This window comes from Piliocolobus tephrosceles, chromosome 16 (genome assembly GCF_002776525.5).
Source record: "Piliocolobus tephrosceles isolate RC106 chromosome 16, ASM277652v3, whole genome shotgun sequence".
Lineage (NCBI taxonomy): Eukaryota > Metazoa > Chordata > Mammalia > Primates > Cercopithecidae > Piliocolobus > Piliocolobus tephrosceles.
In genome coordinates this window covers 9,144,045-9,167,605 of record NC_045449.1, presented here as the reverse complement: position 1 = coordinate 9,167,605, position 23,561 = coordinate 9,144,045, and the positions used below count along the sequence as shown (strand labels likewise).

Genomic DNA, 23,561 nt, shown 5'->3' with positions numbered 1-23,561 from the left:
CCTTCTCAGATGCTTCCAAAAGGGGAGAGAGGCTCAGGCTGTGCAGCCAGAACTCGAAGCCATGTAGGCACAGCTAAACGGCTAGAAGACAATAGAGGACTTCCGCCACCCCCCGCAAAGGTTCCCAGTGAGTGAGGTGACAGGAAGGTAAGCATGTCCCCCCTTGCTGCCTATGCTCCAGTGCCTTGTCTCCAGGACACTCACTCCAGCCCCTGACAAATCAGACTCACTTTACCCTTGGACTCTGACCCAAAGCACTTGAAATTTTTTTTTAATTGTGGCAAAATATACATAAGATTTAGCACTTTTTTTTTGAGACGGAGTTTTACTCTTGTTGCCCAGGCTGGAGTCCAATGGTGTGATCTCAGCTCACTGCAACCTCCACCTCCCAGGTTCAAGCAATTCTCCTGCCTCAGCCTCCCAAGTAGCTGGGATTACAAGCGTGCGCCACCACACCCAGCTAATCTTGTATTTTTAGTAGAGATAGAGTTTCACCATGTTGGTCAGGCTGGTCTCGAATTCCTGATCTCAGGTGATCCGTCCAGCTTGGTTTCCCATAGTGCTGGGATTACAGGCATGAGCCACCTCACCCAGCCAGATTTAGCATTTTTAAGTGTACAATTCAATGGCATTAAGTCCATTCACATCACTGTACAACTCATCACCACTATCAAGTTCCAGAACTTTTTCATCACCCAAAAAGGAAAACCTGTACCTATTAAACAGCTGCTCCCCAGTCCCTAGCAACCCCTAATCTGCTTTCTGTCTCTGGATTTGCTTATGCTGGACATTTCAGATACACGGAATCATGATATGCAGCCTTTGGGTCTGGCTTATTTCAATCAGCATGATGTTTTCAAGGTTCTTCTGTGTTGTAGCACATGTCAGAACTTCATTTTTTCTTTTTTCTTTTTCTTGAGACATGGTCTTGATCTGTCACCCAGGCTGGAGTGCAGTGGTGCAATCGCGGCTCACTGCAGCCTCAACCTTCTGGGCTCAGGTGATCTTCCCACCTCAGCCTCCTGAGTAGCTGGGACTACAGGCGTGCATCACCATGCCTGCCTTTTTTTTTTTTGGAGAGATGAGGTTTCACTTTTTGCCCAGGCTGGTCTCAAACTCAAACTCCTGGGCTCAAGCAATCCATCTGCCTTAGCCTCCCAAAGTGGTGGGATTATGGGCGTGAGCCACCGCACCTGGCCATTCATTTCTTCTTACGGCTAAATAGTCCCTGTATAGATATACCACACGCTGTATATCTGTTCATCCGACGATGGACAGGTAGGCTGTTTCCACCTTTTGGCTATCATGAAGTCAAGCTCTTGACCTTTAACTGGTTTCTAGTTCTTACCTCTCTGCTTGGTTCAAGCTCTACCATGAGCTGCTAGAAGGCTCTGACAAGCCCACCATGCGGCTCCCTCAGTTGCTCCCTGCCTCGGGCAGTCCAACTTGTGACTTCCCTGAGGTCTTCAAAAGCCAATCAAGCTGACTTTCCATACCTGTCCTCACACCAGCAACTCCCACCCCAATCCCACCTTTCTGGATGGAGAAGCTGGCTCAACCCCTCATTATACCGTGGCATTTGTATTTTTCATGTCAATTTGTTTTTTTAATTGAACACTTTGAACAGGCCCTCTACTGAGTCACAGGCTTTACTGAGATCATCCCATTTAATCCTCATAACAGCCCTAGTGGCAGGGTTGTGATTACCCCATTTCACAGACGAAGAATCCGAGAGAGGGATCAAGCAGCCCTCAGGTCTCGGCCTCCCATTTTAGTGCCCTTTTCTACCTCCCCACAACCCCTTGTCAATACCGCATTCAAGTCCCATCAGCTCATTTTCCTGTATTCACCCAGCCGATTCCCTATCCTGGTAAACAAAAGCCTAAACAAGGGAATAATCCATGCTTATCCAGGTTGCAGGTCTATATAAACCCAACTTCCTTCCATGAAGAGGCCACTGGATGTGACTTCTCTAAGGTCAACCCCCACCCCCACCACACAGGCCTGGTAGCACCTGAGTGCAGAGCGTCTCGGAGCGGTTTGGCTGCCAGGCTCTGCGGTGTTTCCCCTTCAGACTACCATCAAGGTAATATGCAAGATTGCCCTTGGCAGCCACACCCACCCCAGGCTGGGACTGCTGAGGCAGTTAGCCAAAGGCACCAGGTAAGGCCCCGAGCACCTCCAGAAGACAGGGTTGGGAGAGAGGACCTGGGATCCCTGACGGGAGATGAAGGGAGCTCAGAAGTTGGCCAGCTCCATGCTCCTGTACCCCCAGAGCCCTGGGTCCAGTTCCTACTCAAAGGCAGCTATGATCCCTCAAACCAAGGAGGCCAGCAAAGGCAGCCTTTCCTGCCTCTGGACCTCTTTGCTGTGTTTCTGCTGGAAGGCCCATGGGCAGTGGTGAGGTGGAATTGGCTGCCATAGGCACTGAGGGCCAATCATGCACCTCTCCCAATTTCACATTCAATGACATCTCATTGGGTAGCCAGAAACCAGCCAGGGAGGGAATACTGACACCAAGGGAAGTGGCAGATGCTACACATTGGCCCCACCCCCTGCCCCAGGCAGTTGCTAAATATTTACCAGCACCTCCACCCACACACAGGCCTCTGCCTGGGATGTGGGAGAAGTGGACCCTCAGGGGCAGACCCAGAACAAGCAGGCACTTCTGAAGAGGAAACCCCAGCAGGAGGAGCTCACTCCTGCCACAGCCAGCCAGGGAGGGAAGGGCCTGTGGAGCACTGGGTCCACCCCTTCGTTCTTCCAGAAGGCAGAAGGGAGACGCCATTGCATTGTCCAAGTTCTTAGAGTCAGTGAAGGGCAAACCCCACGTCTCCTAGCTCCACACCAGTCTCCTCCCACCAAACCAAGTGGCCACCACAAAACCAAACAATTTGAAAATCAAGAACTCCCCTTGAGCTGATAGGCGGGGAAGGGGTGGGGGAGGGAAGGCAGGTGTCTCTCTTTTATCCTTGAGTGCTGAGGTCTCTACAACCAGTAAGTAGGTAAGTGCCGGGGGAGCCTCGGGCACCATGCCCTTCTTGAGTGGGTGGTCCCTCTCTCCCTTCCTCCTTGTTTCCCTCCTGGTCTCCCAGGTCCCAGCCCCCCCCCCCCCCCCCCCAAAGACACTACGTTCCTCGTCTCCCCAGCCCATGATGGTTTACCAGCTAGCTCTGCGAACAGGTAAAAAACATTCCCGGAGTGAGCTGGCCCTTCAAGGGGATGAGTTCAGGGGAAGGTTATGTCCATCAGCTTTCAGAACAAATTCTCAGCTTATTAATTCTCCTCTGGTACGCAGGCAAAAGCAAACAAGCTTTTCTCGGGCAGCCTCGCACAGAGGCCTCCCCTGTTCAAACACAGCAAGAGTGGACAGGTTTGGGAGCGCTGAGCTCCCAGGCCCCGCTTCCCAGGGGGCCCTCCTGGCCTCCTGCCTGCAATGTCTCAGCCGCTGAGACAAGGCACGCCCGGCCTCTCTGTGATGGGAGGCCCCACGGTCCAGCACTTGTGTCCCAGAGACGGTTCCGGTTCTCTGGAACATTCTCTGGGACAGACGCCCTGGGTATCCCAGGACCCCCAGAGTAAGGCGCGCGGGTCTGGTCAAAGCTACAAACATTGCTACAGGCTTCCAACCTGCTCACTCAGCCTCTCTCCGAGGAAGATACTTTATAAGGGTGTTTATTTACTGCTCGCTTCAGTTTAAACCATACTTTTAAAGGTTCAGAATGAGGAAAGGAAATAAACTGTAACAAAGTCAAGCAGTCTGAAAACTTAAACAACCCAAAGAAGACATTTCAAAGGAGGAGGCTGCAAGTATTTATAAGCAGCTGCTCCAGAATCTTTTGTCTGGCGGAGCCAAGAACCTTGGAAGTTTTATACCAGCTTCTTGCAGCCTATGCAGAAACCTCATGACATCCCTCCCCCTCCACATCTTTCCCCATTTGCCCATTTCTGACTTGGAAGGGAAAAACTCAAAAGTCAAGGGTTTGTGGGTTTGTGAGAAACCCAGAGTCAAGCTACAAGGACTAGAGAAATGGGGGGAGTGAGAGACCGAGACGGAGATGGAGAGAGATCTTTAAGGTCTGTCTTGCTTTTGCATGAGCTGTGGACGCAGCCCCTGCTCAGAAGCCTCAGTCCTCTGCAGTGTGCACAGCCTTAAGATCTTGTCCAGGTAAGTCTTAGTTAGGCAAGGACGAATGTCACATCAAGGAGAGCAAGAATCGAAGTTCCATTTATCTTCTACCTTCAAAACTGCTCTCCCCTAGAGCTGAACTAATTTAGGATGTTCCTTTGAAATGTGCTGTGACAGAGAGAGCTTCTTCCTCAGCTCTGTCATCCAGTCTCCCTGTCACGCCGCTTCCTTCAATCCCTTCTCTTCACCATTTCCCCTGCGTGGGGCTCAACCAGAAGCCCCTGAAGGCTCTGCAAACAACGCAAGACAGAACTGTCTCTGGCTTTCGGCGCTGCCTCTGGCACTCCCTGAAATGCATTTCTGTCCTTTCCTGTTTGCTGGCTGTTTGTGGACCATGCCTGTGCAAGTGCTGAATCTGTCTTCTCTCAAGTTGCCAGTGCACTGCCAATACTCTCCAAAATCCAGTCTATTCTAAAATATTCAGGCGGCCACCTGGGTTTGCAAGCTCCCCCACACCTCCCTACAATCCTTTCTGGGGGAGGGAAAGGGTCCCCAGCACGAGCACGAATGTCCATACTGGGGTGCCTCACTGTCACCTTCTGCCCTCTTCTACCCCAAGGACCAGTACACAAAAGCCCTGTGTGACCCCAGGACCAGGACTGTGGGTGCAGGCCTGGGCTGCTCTCAGCAGGGCATCCGGCAGGGCTGTGCCCTCTGAGTGCCCAAAGCCAGAGCTATGCAACCTTTCTTGTGTCAAGGACTGGTGAAGCCTGTGGACCCTTCCTCAAAAAACATTGCTCCATGCTAAAATAAAATACACAGGTCTACAAAGGAAATTAATAATACTGAAATGCCGCTGCCCAAATATCTTTAAAGACCCAGATTGATGGGATGGTTACATTACGCGAGTGCTTCTTTATTAACGATTATAAATCAGGATCTAGCAGCGGGTCTAGTAACTTCTGTCGTTTTGAGAAGCAATAACCAGCATGAACAATATTTATGATATCTGCACCAGCTAGAATGTGATGTGAAAACCGCTGTGACTTCTGCTGGTGACCAAGGTGCAGGCTCGGCCGCATGCTGCGGTCTGCGGCCTCTCTTTGCCATGGAGGAAATGCTCAATTTTCAGTTGGAGGCGAATGAAAATGAAGATGTGATTCTCCCGCACGCCCACCTCCCAGGCCCCCTGCATTCTGCTTCTGTGCTCCTGTGCCCAAGCCTCCTTCTGTATCCCCAGCACCTGGCTCCTTCCTTCTCTGCAGCCCCAGGAAGGAGTGACAGGCCCTCAGCTTGGAAGGTGTTGGGCTGGTGGGCAGCTGGTGGACTAATAGAAGGAGCTCAGTTTTTAGGGTTCCAGGCTTGGGAGAGAGGTACCATTAAAATCTCCTCCATTTGATTCTCAGAGGGAAAGTCACAACATCGTGTCCTGTAGCTCCAGCTTCTTCAGTGCAACCCAGGGGTGCCAGTCATAAGGAGCGGACCCCAGATAGCGGTTAGAGGAGTCTGGCTTCTGAACGCCCCTTCCCCGTTAACCCACCCCACCACACAACAAAAGTGGGAAATGAGAAGCGAAGGGGGCAGTTTACCTTCAGGCTCCTCCACGCTGCTGGCTGCAGTCGTCGGCGGCGCTACGGGGATCTCTTTGTGAGGTTCAAGACAGGGGCGAGGGGAGCGGGTGGTGGAGAGAAAACAAGGTAAGACGACATGATTTTTTGACTTTAGAATGAGCCCAGCACAGACTCCTCCCAACTTCCTGGGATCCTCCCCTCCATTTCCCACTCCCTGGCTCAAGAAAAGTCAGAGGAACAGAAGCCGACAGCGGCATCCTGGGCAGGTGGTGTTTTTCTCCTTTCACCTAGCAGGGGGCGTGAAGGCAGGAGGGAGGCGGCAACACAGAGCCTGGCCTTGCCCCCACCCCCGGGCCTGACAGCAACTCAGCTCCACCCCTGGGGGGATGGAAAGGGGCTTCCCCAGGCCACTCTCCTCATCGTGATGTGGCGACCTGGGCCCTGCTCATCTCTAAGCTCAACTCACAGCTGGAGAAGGAGCCACGGCAGGACGACACGCAAGGCGCTGGGAACCTGCCCAAATGGAAAGGGTTCTCCCACATGCAGAGAAGTGTTGGCAGCACGGCCCAGGTTACTACGGCCGTACCTCTCAGGTGCTAAGGCATTTTCTTAGTGGGCAGCATGGGACCAAGAATGCAGTTCCAAGGGCCTCATAAAAGCTGGTGTGCTTCGTGTTGATTATTCTCTATCTAATACAGCAATTTGGCCAGGTGCAGGGGCTCACATCTGTCATCTCAACACGTTGGGGGCCCAGGGTGGGAGGATGGCTTGAAACCGGGAGTTTGCAACCAGCCTGGCCAACAAAGCAAGACTTTGCCTCTAAAAAAAATCAAACAAATTAGCCAGGCGTGGTGGCACGCACCTGTAGTCCCAGCCACTCAGGAGGCTGAGGCAGGAGGATCCCTGGAGCCCAGGAGTTTGAGGTTGCAGTGAGCTGTGATGGCACCACTGCACTGCAGCCTGGGCAACAGAGCAAGATCCCGTCTCAAAAAGTATCTATAATAATAAACATTTAAAAAGCCTGTGCTCAAGAAAGGAGAGGCGGTTCATCCAGTCCCCGCTGTTCATCGGTTCAGCAGCCTGGCACTGAAACTCAGGCTTCCTCTTTCTGGACAAGGCCAAACCATGGACCAGAAGTCCCCAAGAGGAAGGGACTCACTTCCCCTGGTGAGTGACCACGAACCCCACTGACTCTAGCCACGGTCTGACTCTTGGCAGTAAAACTCTGACTCCCAGATTCTAAATGAGCTAGGATTTGAGGCTTGGTGGAGGGACATGGGCTACTCAGGCCGGGAGGCAAATCTGAGAGGCACCGGAGACATCCTCTGCTCCTTTAGGAAGAACAAGTCGGGGACACAGCCCTCAATGTGGGGTCAAATCTTGATCTCAGGCAACTGTATTAGCAACAACCACCCATAGGTGCCCTGTCACAATGGGTTATTAGGAAGCTGGACCTAAAAAGTCACCTGGTCCCAGCAGAAACATCCCGGAGGCAACACCTGAAATGGTCCAGTCTAATCCCGCAAGTCCACAAATGGAGCCGAAGCCAACGGCTGCAGAGCCACTGTGACCACCAACCTCAGCGCCTGAGGTCGGCCTGGCTCTGGGACGCCCACGCAGGGCCCGTGGCTACCTAAACTGGGACAAAACAGGGCACGAGTCCCCCAGGCACTGTCTGGGACCTGTAGCTCTTCCCTTGGGAAGAGCACGCGGAAATTCAGGATGGAGCCCCAGGTTGCCCAGTAGGGAGCAATGCTCTCGCCAGGCATCAGCCCGCCCTTTGCCAGAGGAGGGGAGAAGGCACAGGCTGGGAAGTGAGAGTTCCCAAGGGTTCAGCCTCTGATTCAGAAACACCAGCTCTCATGTCTAGGCTTGATCTTTCCACGTGGGGATTTGAAATGTTGGTTCTAACCATTTCTGAGCAACTTGACAACGCCTAACTCCCTGAAGACCTCAGTTTCCCCCCCATGTTTTCCAAACCCCAGATTTCCTCCCAGCTGTCTAAAAATGTTCACCCTGCAAAATGTGGATGGACAGAAGGATTCTGACAAACTGTGAGGCTGACAATTGGAGGTTGTTGGGAAACCATTTCAACCTGCTCGGCCCTGGATGGGTGCTGAGCCCCCTCTACCGAGGCGTGGATCCTGGTCATTTGCTATTAGCAAGCCCCTGAGAACAGCTGTGCAGAACGCCTCAGGGTTGCTATCATCCTTCATTAGGGCCACAGGTGCGGTGCATGGAAGCCCTGCCTAGCTCCTCTCGAAGGCCCTGGGCTGTCCGTCCTTTCTGTTCTGAACCCACCAGGGGCCGAGGGAAAGCCGACATTCCGGCAAGACTGACAGCAGCACGCCTGGAATGGACCCACCCCAGATCCAGGGTCCAGGGTCCAGGTGGACAGTGAGAATGGAGCCAGTGCTGAGGACAGCGGCTTGCTTTCCCCCAGAAACAGGAGACCCAGTTTGTGAGATAGACAGCCTCAGACAGGCTGGCTCTGCTGAGCCCCCAGTGGCTTCTGTAAGAACTTCTATGAGCTTGCGGGGGGGGGGGGGGGGTCTCCCACGTGGACTCAATGAGCATGAGGCCTTGAATGCAGGAATGCACATTGACGACAGAACCCACTGAACGGGCCAGGCACGGTGGCTCATGCCTGTAATCCCAGCACTTTGGGAGGCCAAGGTGGGCGGATCACCTGAGGTCAGGAGTTCAAGACCAGCCTGGCCAGCATGGTGAAATCCTATACTCTATTAAAAAGACAAAAATAAGCGGGGCATGGAGGCATGCACCTGTAATTCCAGCAACTCGGGAGGCTGAGGCAGGAGAATCACTTGAACCCCGGAGGCAGAGGTTGCAGTGAGCCGAGATCATGCCACTGCACTCCAGCCTGGGCGACAGAGTGAGACTCCGTCTCAAAAATAAAAGAACCCACTGAACGTCAGTGAGTAGCATCCTCATAAGCTCACTGTCCCCCACAAAGCCAGAGACTTGAAAAGCTGGTGCCCCACACATACTTATACAAGGGGCGATGGGCGAGCGGCTCTGCTGGTAGCCTTTGGCGCAGCGGTTGCAGGTGATACCCGTCACGCCGTCCTTACAGGGACACTGGCCGGTGGTTTGGTTGCAGGTTTTGCCAGCGGCGCCCACGGGGTGGCAATCACAGGCTGCAGAGAACACAAAATGGGAGGGTCAGACATGGGGGAAGGGGCCAGTGCATCCCCCCCCCCCAGAGCCCTCCCTACCCAGGAGTGCCTCCATGGACACTGCCCTAGAGGAAGAGCAGCAAGGGAGAGCAGGCCCAGCCAAGCCCAAATGCACTCCGGAAGCTGTGACACTGGCCACCCGCCTACCTGGAAACGGGGACTAAACACTAAAGTGGACCGACCTGAAGAGACTGCTTTGGCAGCAGGACAGTGAAGAGCGGGAGCCCTTTGGAAGCCCAGGAGGAAGGCTTTCAAATACCTTCTCAGGAAGGCAGAGCCCGCAGCCCTGATCGCGCCTGGGTGGAGGAGTCGGGATTTGAGGGTACACGTTCCCTTGACAGGGTCAGCCTACGCGTTTTCACTCCGTCCTCGACCAGCTCCCCGCCCCCAAGTTTTCTTGCCGACCTAGGGCACGGGAGGAGTGGGGTTTGAGGCCTGATGAAGCTCTGGGGTTTGCCAGGTTAGAGGGAGTCACAGGGAGGGGTGGCTCCCCCAGCTGCTGCCCCCCACCCCGACCCTGCTTTGCAGTCAGGCAGCCAAGGCAGCCTTCTGAATCACAAAACCCACACACTGTAGCACTAGAAAGGGTCACAGTGATCATTTAGTTTAAAGGCTTGATTAAATGTGTAAAGACAGGAGAGGTAAAGGAAACTCCCAGAGCCTCACAGGAAGGGAACAGCCAGGCTGGGAGGTGAAGCAAGGCTGGGATTCTCAGGCCAGCAACTACGGCTCCACAGAGCAGGCCCCCCACCTTCCTCCTGGGCTTGAAAGGGTGGAGAAGTAGGGTGGCCCACCCCGTCATGCTTCACGGAGGCTCTGTCGCTGTGTCCTAAGGAGCCAATTCCAGTAAGAGAGTAGCCACAGGACCTCAGGAGGATGTCCCGCCAACACAGACACTCCGGGCAAGAACAGCTATACCTGTAGGCACAGGACGCCAGCGTTCCCTGCTAAGTCCTGCCTCCCTGAAGCTAGGCGGTGGCCTCAGAGCGGTGGGGAAGGGGAAGACCGAAGGAAGGAGGCAAATGTCCTGCCCACACCCCACCCAGGAGGCTGGAGGTGGGGAGTCGTCTGCAGCAAGGCGTCCTGCAGCAATTCCAGGTGTCTCCTGGTGGCTGCTAATGTGTTCCTCCTCCAAAAGGAGGAAAAAAACCCAAGAACGCAGGTGAGAGCAGTTTAAAGGAGCCAGATTAGAACTTCCCAGCAAGCACTGCTGGGCGTGAGCACGGGAGTCTGTGGCTCAAAACACGGCCTCTCCCAGCCCAGCCAGCCTCAGGCCCAGGAGTGGCCAATGAGGATAATTAGGAAGAGGAGGGAGGAAAGAAGGTGGAAAGGAGAAGAATGTGAGGAATTGTTTGTTGAAGTTGTGTCTGGACATGCAAAAGCTCCTGGAATCACTTGGAGTGAGGGTCCCAGGACTAGGGGTGCTCCCGTCAGGTGGGATGAGGGTACGGGCACAGGCCCTGGCACAGGGGCAGCCTACAGGGCTCCCTGCCTGTGAGGCAGATGGAACTGCTCCAGTCTCGCTACTACTTCTCATAGATAGAAGGCCCCCCCCTTTTTTTTTTCTTTTGAGATGGAGTTTCACTCTTGTTGCCCAGGCTAGAGTGCAATGGCACAATCTCAGCTCACTGCAACCTCCACCTCCCAGGTTCCAATGATTCTCCTGCTTCAGCTTCCCAAGTAGCTGGGATTACAGGTGCCCACCATCACGCCCAGCTAATTTTTTGTATTTTCAGTAGAAACACGAGTTCACTACGTCGGCCAGCTGGTCTCGAACTCTTGACCTCAGGTGATCTGCCCGCCTTGGCCTCTCAAAGTGCTGGGATTACAGGCATAAGCCACTGTGCCCAGCCAGAAGTAATGCCTTTTGTTAGGTAATCGTCTTTTTAGACGTACCCTAAATTCAAGGTCATTCTCTGTTGTCTTTTTCACTCAACAGTAAGAAAAGATCCAGCCTTGATGGGCCACGGAGGCGTGCAGAGGAGGAGGAGGGGAGGGGGGGAGGCTGGAGACGGCCTCTGACCCTTCCTTATGGCCTCTTCAATTCGTCCATGGTAGGAAGGGAGATGGAGCATGGGCAGTGCCTCTAAGTCGGCCGTGTGAACGCAAAGGGCCACAGCACAGGCTCCTACCGCCTTCGAAGCCCCCTGATGCAAGGCATGAGCATCGGGGGCTCAGGCCGGCTGACCTCCCTTAACCAGCTGGTAATCCTAAGATTCATGCCAAGACATTCTCCCCTCCGAGCTGATGGAACACAGCTGTGGACCAGTAACTTCTGGATCCTTGGACTTGGCTGAAGGGAGGTCACCAAAGCTTGCTCGGTCCCTGCACGTTCAGAGCCAAGTCACACGTGGACACCACCATTGGCCCAGGTGGTCTTTATCTTGGCAGCAGCCGACCCAGAGCGGACTCTGGGTAGAGTCAGGATGGTGCATTGTTCTGCCCCACGGCCCCTGACAGCTGGTGACCTGCTCAGCTGCCTGGGCTGGCACCAGCTGAGGTCTGGCGGAGTGAGGCCGTCCTGGGTAACGGCAGGGCCACTGTGTCAGCTGTGTGCAGCAGGCGCTTCCTAAGGGCCCACCCTTTGGTTCAACACAAGCTGATGCTTGCTGCTAATGTGTTCCTCCTCCAAAAGGACCAAAACATTTCCAAATCACTCCAAATCCCTCTCCTAAGATTTTTCAAGAATCTGACCTATCTGTCTGGTTTATGGAGGCAGCAGGCTGACTTGTGTTTCCACACCAGCAGATCATTGTTCTAGGAAGGGAGGCAATCAGGGTCCTACAGGGTCTGCCCAAGGCAGAGTATTCTTCAGCAGTAGCCGCCCCGTGCAACTCCTGCAAACTCCTTATCACATCCACACTCTCTCATATGCGTCGAATCCCTTGGTCCTCGCAACAGCCCTATGAAATGTGCATGACGGCACAGAGGAGACCACGGACCGGCAAAGAAAACTGCAGGAGAAGGCCGGGGGCTGTGCAGAGAGGTAGAAAGGGCCTGGATCTCTGAGGGAACCACCCTTTCTAAATGGCCCCCTTCGTATTTCTTGTTCTGCAAGGAGAAATAAGCTCCTATCTTGTAATACGAAGTAGCTTTTCTGTTACCTGTACCAGTGCAATCCTAACAGACTTGCCTGGAATTCATTCTCAATCCCCAGCCAAAGAACTCCAGAGTAAGAACTTTTCCTAAAAATTCACTAATCGAGATGGCCCCCATTATACCCTGTGTGCAAAAGGTGAGTTTCAAGGTGTAGGCAGAGTTGACAGATGACAATGCCACACTATGGCCTGGAAAGGGAGACTCTGACTGGCTGAGGCCAAGGGAAGGGTCAGGCCCTGGCCCTGAGGAAGAGAAGGTCAAAGTCACCTCACTGTAGCCCCTTGACCCTGAAATACACACAGACACACACACATCAAAATGCCTACTAGGCCAGGCGCGGTGGCTCACACCTATAATCCCAGCACTTTGGGAGGCCCAGGTGGGCGGATCACGAGGTCAGGAGATCAAGACCATTCTGGCTAACATGGTGAAACCCCATCTCTACTAAAAATACAAAAAATTAGCCGGGCGTGGTGGTGGGCACCTGTAGTCCCAGCTACTCAGGAGGCTGAGGCGGGAGAATGGCATGAACCTGGGAGGCAGAGCTTGCAGTGAGCTGAGATCATGCCACTGCACTCCAGCCTGGGCGACAGAGCGAGACTCCATCTCAAAAAAAAAAAAAGTTCCTACTAACACAGAGAGACTCACGCATATTCCCAGAAACACACAGGTACAAACAGGCTCCTACTAAATCTCCCTCCCTCCCTCTCATCTACACACATTGACTCACAAACACACAGATTCTTACCTACAAACTCACCCACACACAGACATATACTCAGATCCACAAAGCTACACACACAGACACAGACACAGACACACAGGGCCACGTGAGGCAGGGAAGGGGGGGTGTGGAGTGAGCTGGGAAGAAGGTGGAAGTTAGGTGAGTGGAGGTCTTTTCCTTTGCAGGGGAGGGGGGCGGTCCGGTGAGGGAGACAAAGAGAGAGCCTCCCTAATTCCTCTGAGAACGTGGTCTGGGTCAGAATTTCTTCCACCACAGGAAGCCGCTGGGTGGCTCCCATGTCCCTGGAAGTCAGCCACTTTTTTCAGAGGGAGGTCAATCTCTTCCATGGCAGGTCACCCCGTGTGTACGGAGCAGGCAGCACCTGGCCATGGGAAACAATGTACCCGGGGATTTTTTCCATAAAGAGAAAGGTGAGGCCAGACGGAAGCCCAGGTCCCTGAGAATGCGGCAGGATCAGGTTTCCCATGAACACGGCAGGCTGGAGAGCCTCCCAGTGAAGCAGAGAACCCAGGCGGTCCTTGCTCTGGGTCATGAGACAGGGACAGACAGTTCAGGTGACCCAGGTGCTTTCAGACAGGTAAGAGGGGATCCAGGTCTGGCCTCCACCCTCCCAGTGAGCCTAGGTTAGTGCCTTTCTCTCTCTGGACCACCGGTGGCTCATCTGTAAGGACGGGGGTCTCCCTCTAAAGTCCCACTGAAGTGACTTACAACTTAACAGGCTAAGGTTTTTGTCTAACTGCTGAGTCCAAAGGAACCAGGGTGGCAGCACCCACCCTTTGACCATTGCCCCTTCTGCTGCTGTTCCTCAGTGTCTTGGCAAGAGGCCAGGGGAAAGGGCTCCTGTTGCAGGGCACAGCAGGTCTTCCGTACACCCTACTGCTGGCCCTGCCTGCACCAGCACCCGCCTGCATGGTGTCAGAATCTTGTTGAGATTTGGTTTGTCGGTGAAGAGAGGGGGTACCTAGGGACTTCTGAGAGCCCTGGCAAAGTTGACCTGGATGGCAGGTGGTTCTCATCCTCAGCTTCCTGTGCCCAAGTAGCTGCCTTTCCTCGCTCCCCTGACACTCTCTGAAGGGATCACTGAGGCTCCTGGGCTCTGCCAGGGAGGACACGTACTCCTGAGCCTGGCACCCTCTCCACTGAAGCACATACCGAGGCTTTCCAGAAGTCTGTCCTGGGCTCCTATCCAGAGGTCTGGCTACTTTTCCTGAGGACTCTGGCTCCAGGGGCTCTTGGGGTCAGGTAGAATCTTCAAATGGCAGCAGTCCAAGGCCATGTGCCCATGGAGGACAGGAAAGCCAGCTTGGCATGAGCCCCTCTGGAGCAGCTTCAGGTAGGACAGGGGAGACAGGACAGCCCCAGCCTCCACCCTCACTTCAGATACCACCACGGCCACCACCCAGGCCTCTGGCTAGTCTTGAAGTTCAGCTTCTGGCCTGACCTTGTGCTATGGGCTAAACTGTGTCCTCCCTGCCACACACATGCTGATGTGGAAGCCCTAATCCCCAGTACCTCAAAGTTGGATGTATTTAGAAATAGGGGCTTTAAAGAGCTCATTAATTTAAAGTGAGGTCACTGGGGTGCACCCTGATCCAACATGACTGGTGTCCTTATTAGAAGAGGGCACCAGGACACAGATGAGTGCAGTGGAAAGACCGTGTGAAGACACAGGGAGAAGACGGTCATTTGCAAGCCAAGGAGAGAGGCCTGGAGCAGATGTTTCTCGGAACAAAACCAGCCCTGCTGACACCTTGGTGTTGGACTTCCACCCTCCAGAACTATGAGACATAAACTTCTGTTGTTTAAGCCAATCAGTCCGAGGCACTCTGCAGCCTGTGCTGACTAACACACCTGTGTGGAGCCTCAGGCAAGCATCTTCTTCTCCAGGGCCCTCCCAGGCCTGTCCTGTACTCATGAGAAGGACGACTGCCCCACCACTCCACCAATGAACTCTTTCATCCCCTTGCTCCCTGTGGAAGTCACCAGCTTTGTGGGAGGAGGAAAACCTTCTCCATGGTAGGCCTTGTCTCTGAGGGCCCCCAAAACCCCCGCAGGCCAGCAGAGCAGCTCTCGGCTTCCGTGATCTCAAGAGCCCCTGCTGGCTCTGATTCTCAACAGGTCTCACAGCTCACAGACCATCTGAGGGCTGTTCTCAAAAGGGTACTGGCAGAGGCCTTGAGCAGGAAGTGCTGCAGGTCCTAACGGCCCTCGGAAGGCTGGCATGGGCTCAGAGAAGGGAGACCTGCAGTAAGAGGTTCTGCCAGGAGCCCTGCCCCCTCAGCAGCCCCCTCCTCACCTGTACAGCATGCAGGACATGCCCTCTGTTCCTGTCCAGAAGAAGAAAGGGCTCACACAGCAGGTGCTGAAGGCATCCCTCCCAAAGTCTGATGGGAAACTCCCTTCCTCGTCCTCACAAGACTTCCAAGGGACAGAGGAACACAACAGACAGAGAAACCACCCTGCCCTGAATCCCGGGACATTGCCCCAGCAGTGAATGTGGAAATCTTGTCAAGTTTCCCCAGGGAGGGCTGATCCCTGGAGCCTACTGTGAGGCTCCATGTGACTCCAAGGGCTGCACCTGCCTATGGCCCTCCTGGGTTGGGGGGAGACAGCCTTCTCTGCTTTGAGTAGGACCAGTCTGCATAGGTGGACACCATCCACAAAGAAAGTGGGGGTAGATGGGGCCCTGTGGACAGGCCCCACTGTGTGGGCCTGGCTGCTCTCTGGCTGCTGTGGAGGTCAGGGAGGGCGACTGCAGCAGCATGCTTGGTGTAGTGAGGACAGTCCGCAGAGAGAGCGAGGGCCAGCATCTTCAGAGAAAAGCAGGATCCAGAGGCTCCCCAGGTCCCCGTATCTCTTGTGGGTGTCAGGCCTCTTGGGGGAAGCCTGGTGGGACCCCCACTAGAGGTGACACTGGAGAGATGATGTCAGGCACAAAGAGGTGTCCAGGCACCCATTTCTTCTCCACTCCCCAAAACAGGGGTGAAGGATCGGCAACCGAGAGAAGAAACATGGGAAAGCCAGCAGGGTGTTCTGGAATGGAGGGGACCTAATGTAACCGTGGCAGCGAAGACAGCAGACAGGCAGAGCTTTTGGAGGCGGGGTAGACAGCGAGGCCAGGGGACCGGAGGGAGTGCTGACCCAGGGAGACTGGTCTCTAAGTGAGTTCAGAGCTTTGAGGTATGGGAGATGGGGAACGAGGAGGCCCAAAGACACAGTGTCAGATAGCCCTAGGGAAGGAGTTTCTTCTTATTGCTATTATTTAATTTGCATAGAATAAAATTCACTTTTTTGGTGAATGGGTTTTTATCATGTGCATAAATTCCTTTTTTTTTTTTTTTTTTTTGAGATATAGTTTCACTCTTGTTGTCCAGGCTGGAGTGCAATGGTGCAATCTCGGCTCACTGCAACCTCCGCCTCCCGAGTTCACGTGATTCTTCTGCCTCAGCCTCCTGACCTCAGGTGATCCACCACCCTTGGCCACCCAAAGTGCTGGGATTACAGGCATGAGCCACCGCCCCAGCCCTCATGGTGGTTTTAACCTGCAGTTCCCTAATGACTAAGGGCGTTCCATGTATTTATTTGTGATCTGCCCATCTTTGACGATGTTTCTGTTCAAGTGTTTTGTCCATGTTTAGTTGGGTTGTTTGTTCCTTGTTGTTGAATTTTGAGAGTTGTTTACATATTTGGGATTCAAGTCCTCCATCAGATGTGGGATGTGCAAGTATCTTCTCGTCTGTAGCTTGTCTTACAGAAGGAACTTCTTAAAAGGTGAGCCTGGCCGGGGGTGGTGGCTCACACCTGTAATCTCAGCACTTTGGGAGGCCGAGGCAGGGGGAATCACCTGAGGTCAGGAGTTCGAGACCAGCCTGGCCAACAAGGAGAAACCCCGTTTCTACTAAAAATACAAAATTAGCCAGGTGTGGTGGTGGATGCCTGTAATCCCAGCTACGCGGGAGGCTGAGGCAGGAGAATCGCTTGAACCCGTGAGGTGGAGGTTGTGGTGAGCTGAGGTCATGCCATTGCACTCCAGCCTGGGCGACAGAGCAAAACTCCGTCTAAAAAAAAAAAAAAAATGGTGAGCATGATACATCAGTCAGATCACTTTTCTCCTTCCAGCCTTCCAGTGCTGAGTATGGAACCTGCCTCCTCTTCAGACACCAAGGAGCTAACTACCCACCCCTTTCTCCCTCTCTTCTCTTCTGACCAAGGGCCCACCTAGCCCTTTCCTGTTTCCAGACTTTGGTTCTTCCTGGAATGTTCTTCCCTCAGCTTCCTTGTGGCTGTTTTCTCCCCACGCCCCAGGTCTCATCTCAGATGTCCTGTTCGCAGGAAGCCGCTCCAGGGCCACCTCGCAGTAGTTTGACCAGTTACTCTCTCCTTCCGCCCTGCTGCTTTCCTCCATGTAACTCGCCACAATCCGTCATTATCTTCCTTTTTCTTCTTTTCTTTCAACTTTGAGAGTTGTTTACATATTTGGGATTCAAGTCCTCCATCAGATGTGGGATGTGCAAGTATCTTCTCCGCATCTGTAGCTTCTTAAAAGATGAGCCTGGCCGAGCACGGTGGACCAACATAGAGAAACCCCGTTTCAACATGGAGAAACTCCCAACCTCAGGTGATCCGCCCGCCTCGGCCTCCCAAAGTGTTGGGATTAGAGGCGTGAGTCACCACACCCAGCTAAGATTTTTAAATTTAAAAAATTTAAATGCCCACCCTCCCGGTTTTCATCAAAAGAATCATAAAAAATATTTAAATTCATTGATGATCAATCTCTCTCTTCTTTGTTCATTATCAACTCCCCATCAAAAAGCAAGCCCAAGGGCCCATGTCCAGCACGCAGTAAGTGCTACACAAACATGTGCTGAATTAAATGAACAAACAATCTTGTTGCTAATCTGGAGGTAACTCAGGCCAATCTGCCGTCCTTTCCTGGTGGGGAGAGGGGGCACTTTGCTGCCCCTTGCACATCCGGAGGAACGAATGAGGAGGCAGGCGGGGCGACAGTCCCCTCACATCCTAGGTCATCTGCAATCCAAAGCCCCTGCACTCTCCACTCTTACATTCTCTGTGTTAACGAGGGAGGGAGGATTGCTGAAATCTGAAGATAATCCCCAAACGTCATTTCAGCTGTCTGTGTCAACCTCCTCCGAAGCTATGCTTTCCTTTGCCCCCGCAGTTGCTAATGAGGCACAAAAGAATAAATGTTTCAAGTTGCACAACCTCTCCTTTCCCTGCCACTTTCGGATCAAGGTACAGATGGCAGGAAGTGGAGGGGGGAGAGGAGTCCCATAATCCCAAACTGGGTTATTTGACACTCCGTGATCTAGTTAACTGTAGTCAACCTGCACCTGTTTTACAGCCAAGGAGAAAAGCACAGGTCTTGCAAATGATTCCATGTGTGTGTGTATATGTGTGTGTGTGTGTGTGTGTGTGTGTCACACAAGCTTGGGGCAGGAAGGTAGGGCCGTATGACACAGTGGGGGAGGAGCAGGAACCTGGGTCCTGTGTCTGTGCCACAAATGAGGCAGCTCAGGCCAGCTCAGGCCTCCAATCAGCCCTAAGTCCCAGTCCAATCAAGGAGTCCCTCAGATGCTGCCTGGTCTTTCTTGGCACTTCCAGAGCCAAATCTGGATGTGCACAGCCCGCCCCCACCTCTCTCTGCTGGGTCTCCACAAGCAGCTGTCGGGCACATCTCTGCCCTTCGACTTGCCATCTTTGCTCCCAAAGCATGGAAATCCTTTATTGAGAGTGTGCAACAGCATTAGGGCCAATCCTTGGGGCCCCGCCCAGTCCCGTGGGAATTGGCTGCCAAGTCCACACCGGAGCTGAGCCCTTCAAGCAAGAGGGGCCGGTTCTCCCGAGGGCCACCACTCACAGAAAGAACTAAAGCAACCAGAGCGTCAAAGGAAGCGTCTCTGCTTTGTGTGTGTGCCGACAATGGCAGTGGGTTCTAGTTTTTCTGTTTTCCCTGACTTGCACAAATAATCCTAAGAGCTGCCATTTGTGGAATGCACGCTACATGCCAGGACGTCCTCCACATCATCTCATTTAATCTGCACCACAGCCCTAGGAGGGAGGAGGGGCTATGATCCCCATTTGCAGATAAGAAAGCGGAGGCTCCCAAGAGTAAGTGTCTTGCCTCCAGAGGTGGAACCTGGACTCTCATCTGAATAACTCCAAGTTCCATGCTTTTCAAAGCTCTGCATCCCAAACCTGTTTACTACCCCCGTGCCACCCGCCCCCGGCCCCACAAGTGCTCTCCTGGCAACAAAAGCCTGAAAGACGCCATTTCCTCAAGTAAAATTCCCTTAATGCTCTGGCCAAACCCAGAACTTCCATTAATTTGGGGAGCTCAATAATCAGGAGCCTTTTCTGCTCAAACACAGGGACCCCTGGAAATCTTCCAGGAATTTCTTTTTCATTTTGAGACGGAGTCTCGCTCTGTAGCCCAGGCTGGAGTGCAGTGGCGTGATCTCAGCTCATGGCAACCTCTGCCCCCATCAAGCGATTCTCCTGCCTCAGCCTCCTGAGTAGCTGGGATTACAGGCACGTGCCACCACGCCAGGCTAATTTTTGTATTTTTAGTAGATGGGGTTTCACCACGTTGCCCAGGCTGGTCTTGAATTCCTGACCTCAGGTGATCCACCCGCCTCGGCCTCCCAAAGTGCCGGGATTATAGGTGTGAGCCACCGCGCCCAGCCAATCCTCCAGGAATTTCTATGTGGCATCTGGAGGTAAGAGTGGTCCTGAGAGATGAGCGAACTCACATCCAGGGAGGTGAAAACGTGGACTGGCCAAGGACGCCCAGGGAATAAGCACAGCTGGGCCAGGAAGATTCCGTTTGGCACAGTGTGCCACATGGGCCGAGTCACAAGACTTTATTCAATAATCTATAAAGACTACAATAAAACCACCTCCACCTAATTTCCTGGCTCTACCAGCTTTTCTGAGTCACCAGATCACACACTTCACTGCTACAAAGAATCGTCCTATTGTATCCTTAGGTTCTCCTAAGAGGTTGACTACTTAAGAAGCAGGTGGAATGTGGAATGTCAAAGCTGGAAGGGATTCAGAGGCCAGCAGCCTGAACATAATCCCACAGATGAGGAGACTGAGGTCTAGAGAGGTCACCAGACTTATCTGATACCCTATAGACTTTGAACATGGAGACAAATATGTAGGTAAGGTTTTTGATGCCCATGTCTCCGAAGGGAAAAGATACATCCACACAGATCACAGTTGCAGTGAAACTCTTCCAGTGGGAATTCTCTCTCCCTAATGCAGTATCTAAGGTGTCAGTTTCTCCCAGTAGGTACTAACCTTACCTGGCCATAATGAAGGCCACTCCTTCCGTTGGGGTGTCTGTCCTCAAAGCTGGAGCCACTCCAGCCACTAAGTACCTTCCTGCCTCAGATGACCAACCCTTTCCCCTGTACCCCCGCCCCCACAAAAAAAAAACATGAAAATGGAAATACAGGTAACAGAAATGTGACAAGGGACTCACATATTGAAATGGTGCCCCTGAGGCTTTTACAGGGTGGGTGGATGATGCCTTAGAGTCAGGAAAGCCAAGAAGGGTGGGGGCCCGGGAACTTTGCTGTGCTGTGAATAAATCCACAATTGACCAGATCTAAATATACATATTCACACACACACACACATGCATGCACTATCTATCTGGCACTGAGGACTGTCTGATCTTGTGCCCTAATCAGGCTGCACTAGCTAAGCTCCCAGCCTTGCCCTGTAAGACTCTTTTTTTTTTTTTTTGAGACAGAGTTTCACTCTTGTTACCGAGGCTGGAGTGCAATGGCGCGATCTCGGCTCACTGCAGCCTCCACCTCCAGGGTTCAAGCAATTCTCGTGCCTCAGCCTCCCAAGTAGCTGGGATTACAGGCATGTGCCACCACGCCCGGCTAATTTTGTATTTTTAGTAGAGACAGGGTTTCTCCATGTTGGTCAGGCTGGTCTCAAACTCCCGACCTCAGGAGATCCACCCACCTCGGCCTCCCAAAATGTTGGGATTACATGCGTGAGCCACCGCGCCCGACCAAGGTTTTTAAATTTAAAAAATTTAAATGCCCACCCTCCCAGTTTTCATCAAGAGAATCAAAAAAAAAAAAACATTTAAATTCACTGATGATCAATCTCTGTCCTCAAAAGAATAAACCTGGGGTCTAGGCTGCCTACAAGTCTTCCCTTAATGCCACCAAGAGCGACTCACCATCCTCATTTCTTATTCTCTGTGGTTCTCAGTGTCGGTAACACATTAGAATCTCCTGGGAAGCTTTTCCAATTCCCAATGCCCAGATCGCATCTGGACCCATTAATTAAACCAGCATTTCTGGGGGAGGGTCCAGGCGGCAGTATTTTCAAATCTCCCCAAGTGGTTCCAACATGCAGCCAAGGGTGAGACTCAGAGCCTAAGTTACAGGCAAATAATGTGACAGACAAATACTGCTGATGACACCATACGGTGAAGGTGGAGAATCACGAATGAGAAAGTCATGGGGCGCTGCCTGCACACAGTGGCCCCAGGGAAACAGAGGGGGCAAGACTGTGGTGTTCATTTCCTCCCTATTCCGCAACTCTTGACTGAGCTGCCGGAAGAAATAAGGGGTGGATGGAAGTAGCAAGAATGTCCTGGCAAACATGTGAGGATGATTGCATGCTTTTGCCCTGGCTAATTATTGCATCTTCCTGCTTGGGACTCAAGCACCTTCCTAGCCTTCATTCAACCACATGAACTGTGGGCTCGAAGCGGGGAAAGACGAGAGAAGGAAACAGGCAGCTCAGTGAGATGGAATGCAGGCCCTTTGTATGGGGATGCTGGATGCAGTGGTTAATTTCTGAATTCTCATCACAATTCGGTTCACGGGAGACTCCTGGAATGTCTTTATCCATCACAGATGGTTTGGGAAAATGATAAATTAATATTGTTATCAACGGGGACAGGGCTGAAATGGTTAAATAGCAACGTCATCTTCGGCTGTCTTTGCCTGCCCTAAAGAGAAACAGCCCCCAAACTCCATAAAGAAGACAAATGGTAAACGAAACCTCCTGTCTTTCGACAGATTCCAAGACGAGTATCATTCACAAACAATTCAGCGGAGAAAAGGGAGATATTTATCTCATCTGACTTTATATAGGACAACAGCTCGCACCATAAGAGGCCGTCCCAGTGCTGTGAAATCGCACTGAATAGCTGGAGAGTGCAGCCGCCTGTTCCCTGGGTACGTTTATTACAGTCCTTTGTACGCGCCAACCCTGCCAGCTCTGGTTTGCTTCTAAACCAGGGGAGGGGAGAAATAACCCAACAAATTTGTTGCTACGAAACTTCCCAAATGGGGCAACTACACAGTAACGTTTGGAATCTGATGCCCTTACTCTAGGCTGTTCTTGTCTGGGTCCAACCCTGCTCAACACCGGACAAGGTCCCCTAGTCAGCCAGTCACCAGCAGAATATGGGTGGCCTCGGCTCCCTGCCCAGGCTCTGAGAAGTCAGGGGTAAAGAGGCCCCAGAGGCCGTTCCCAAGCCAATTTGGGAGTCAAGAACCCCTGCCCTTTGCCCCTCTTCCCCTGTGAAATTCATCTGAAACAAAGCAAAGAAATGCAGCCCTTACCTGAAGGCCTATGGTGGGGCTCTGGGAAGTCAATCTCAAAAGCTGGGGCCTAACCGGCCAGACACGGTGGCTCATGCCTGTAATCCCAGCACTTTGGGAGGCCAAGGAGGACAGATCACCTGAAACCAGGAGTTCAAGACCAGCCTGGCCAATATGGTGAAACTCCGTATCTACTAAAAACACAAAAATTAGCTGGTTGTGGTGGCACGCACCTGTAATCCCAGCTACTCAGGAAGCTGAGGCAGGAGAATCGCTTGAACCCGGGAGGCGGAGGTTGCAGTGAGCTGAGATTGCGCCACTGCACTCCAGCCTGGACGACAGAGCGAGGCTCCATCTCAAAAAAATAAAAAATAAAATAAAGCCGGAGCCTGGGGGCAGCACCATATCTACAAAACTTCAGAAACCTCTGAGAGCAAACTGTCAAAGATCAAATACTGGGGGAAAAGTGCTTCCACCCAAGGAACCATTTCCTTGAACCATCTGGCCCTGGGAACACAAGGCAGGAGGTGCTCCTGGTGGTGGTGATGGAAGAGGGTTGACCGGGAGACCCCTGTGTGAAGATCTCAAGGGTACACATCCCTCTGGCATCTGAACTTCTCCTAAAGATGGTTCCCACCAAGATCTCAGGGTCTCTTTTTGGTGGGAAGTGTCCCACCTCCCGTAAGAGCTTGACACCAGGAAAAAGCTGAGGGGAAAGATCTGGACTTTCCAGAGATGTCTTATCCTCACCAATCAGATGACTGGACCTCCTGAGTCAAATTTTTCCTCACTAATCAGAGAGCAGATATTTTCTCGCCAATCATGAAGCAGAGACCTCCGGGCAATGCTTTTTCTCACCAATCAGAAAGCAGAAACCTCAAAGTGCCGTCTTTCTTGCCAATCAGGTGGCATGTTTTTTAAAGCATAGTCTCCTGTCACCAATCAGGTGACAAGTTCCTTGAAGCACTGTCTTTCTTCACCAATCAGATGGCAGTTTCCTTGAAACACTGTCATTCCTCCCCAGTCAAGAGGCACTAAGAGTCCCAGCCTTTCCTGCCACATTTCCTCAGTAGAATTTGCCTGTGTCTTTCTGAGCAGAATCCATCCGTAGGTTTTCCCATCCTGTGATTTACTCTCCCGGGGTTCCCACCAAGGCCAACGCAGCTGATGTACAGGGCTGGGAAGGAAAACACAGCCACCTAGGCTGGCCACAGT

At 52.7% G+C, this 23,561-nt stretch overlaps 1 protein-coding gene across 1 annotated transcript in view; it reads right to left on the bottom strand.

Annotated features, from left to right (window-relative positions):
* NTN1 (netrin 1) overlaps positions 1-23,561 on the bottom strand; it is a 227,817-nt gene that overhangs the window by 51,056 nt on the left and 153,200 nt on the right. The window contains exons 4-5 of the mRNA XM_023190889.3: positions 8,709-8,858; positions 5,719-5,772 (exon numbers count right to left, since the gene is read on the bottom strand). Coding sequence (XP_023046657.1) covers positions 5,719-5,772; positions 8,709-8,858 — 204 coding nt within the window. The remainder of the gene's footprint in view (positions 1-5,718; positions 5,773-8,708; positions 8,859-23,561) is intronic.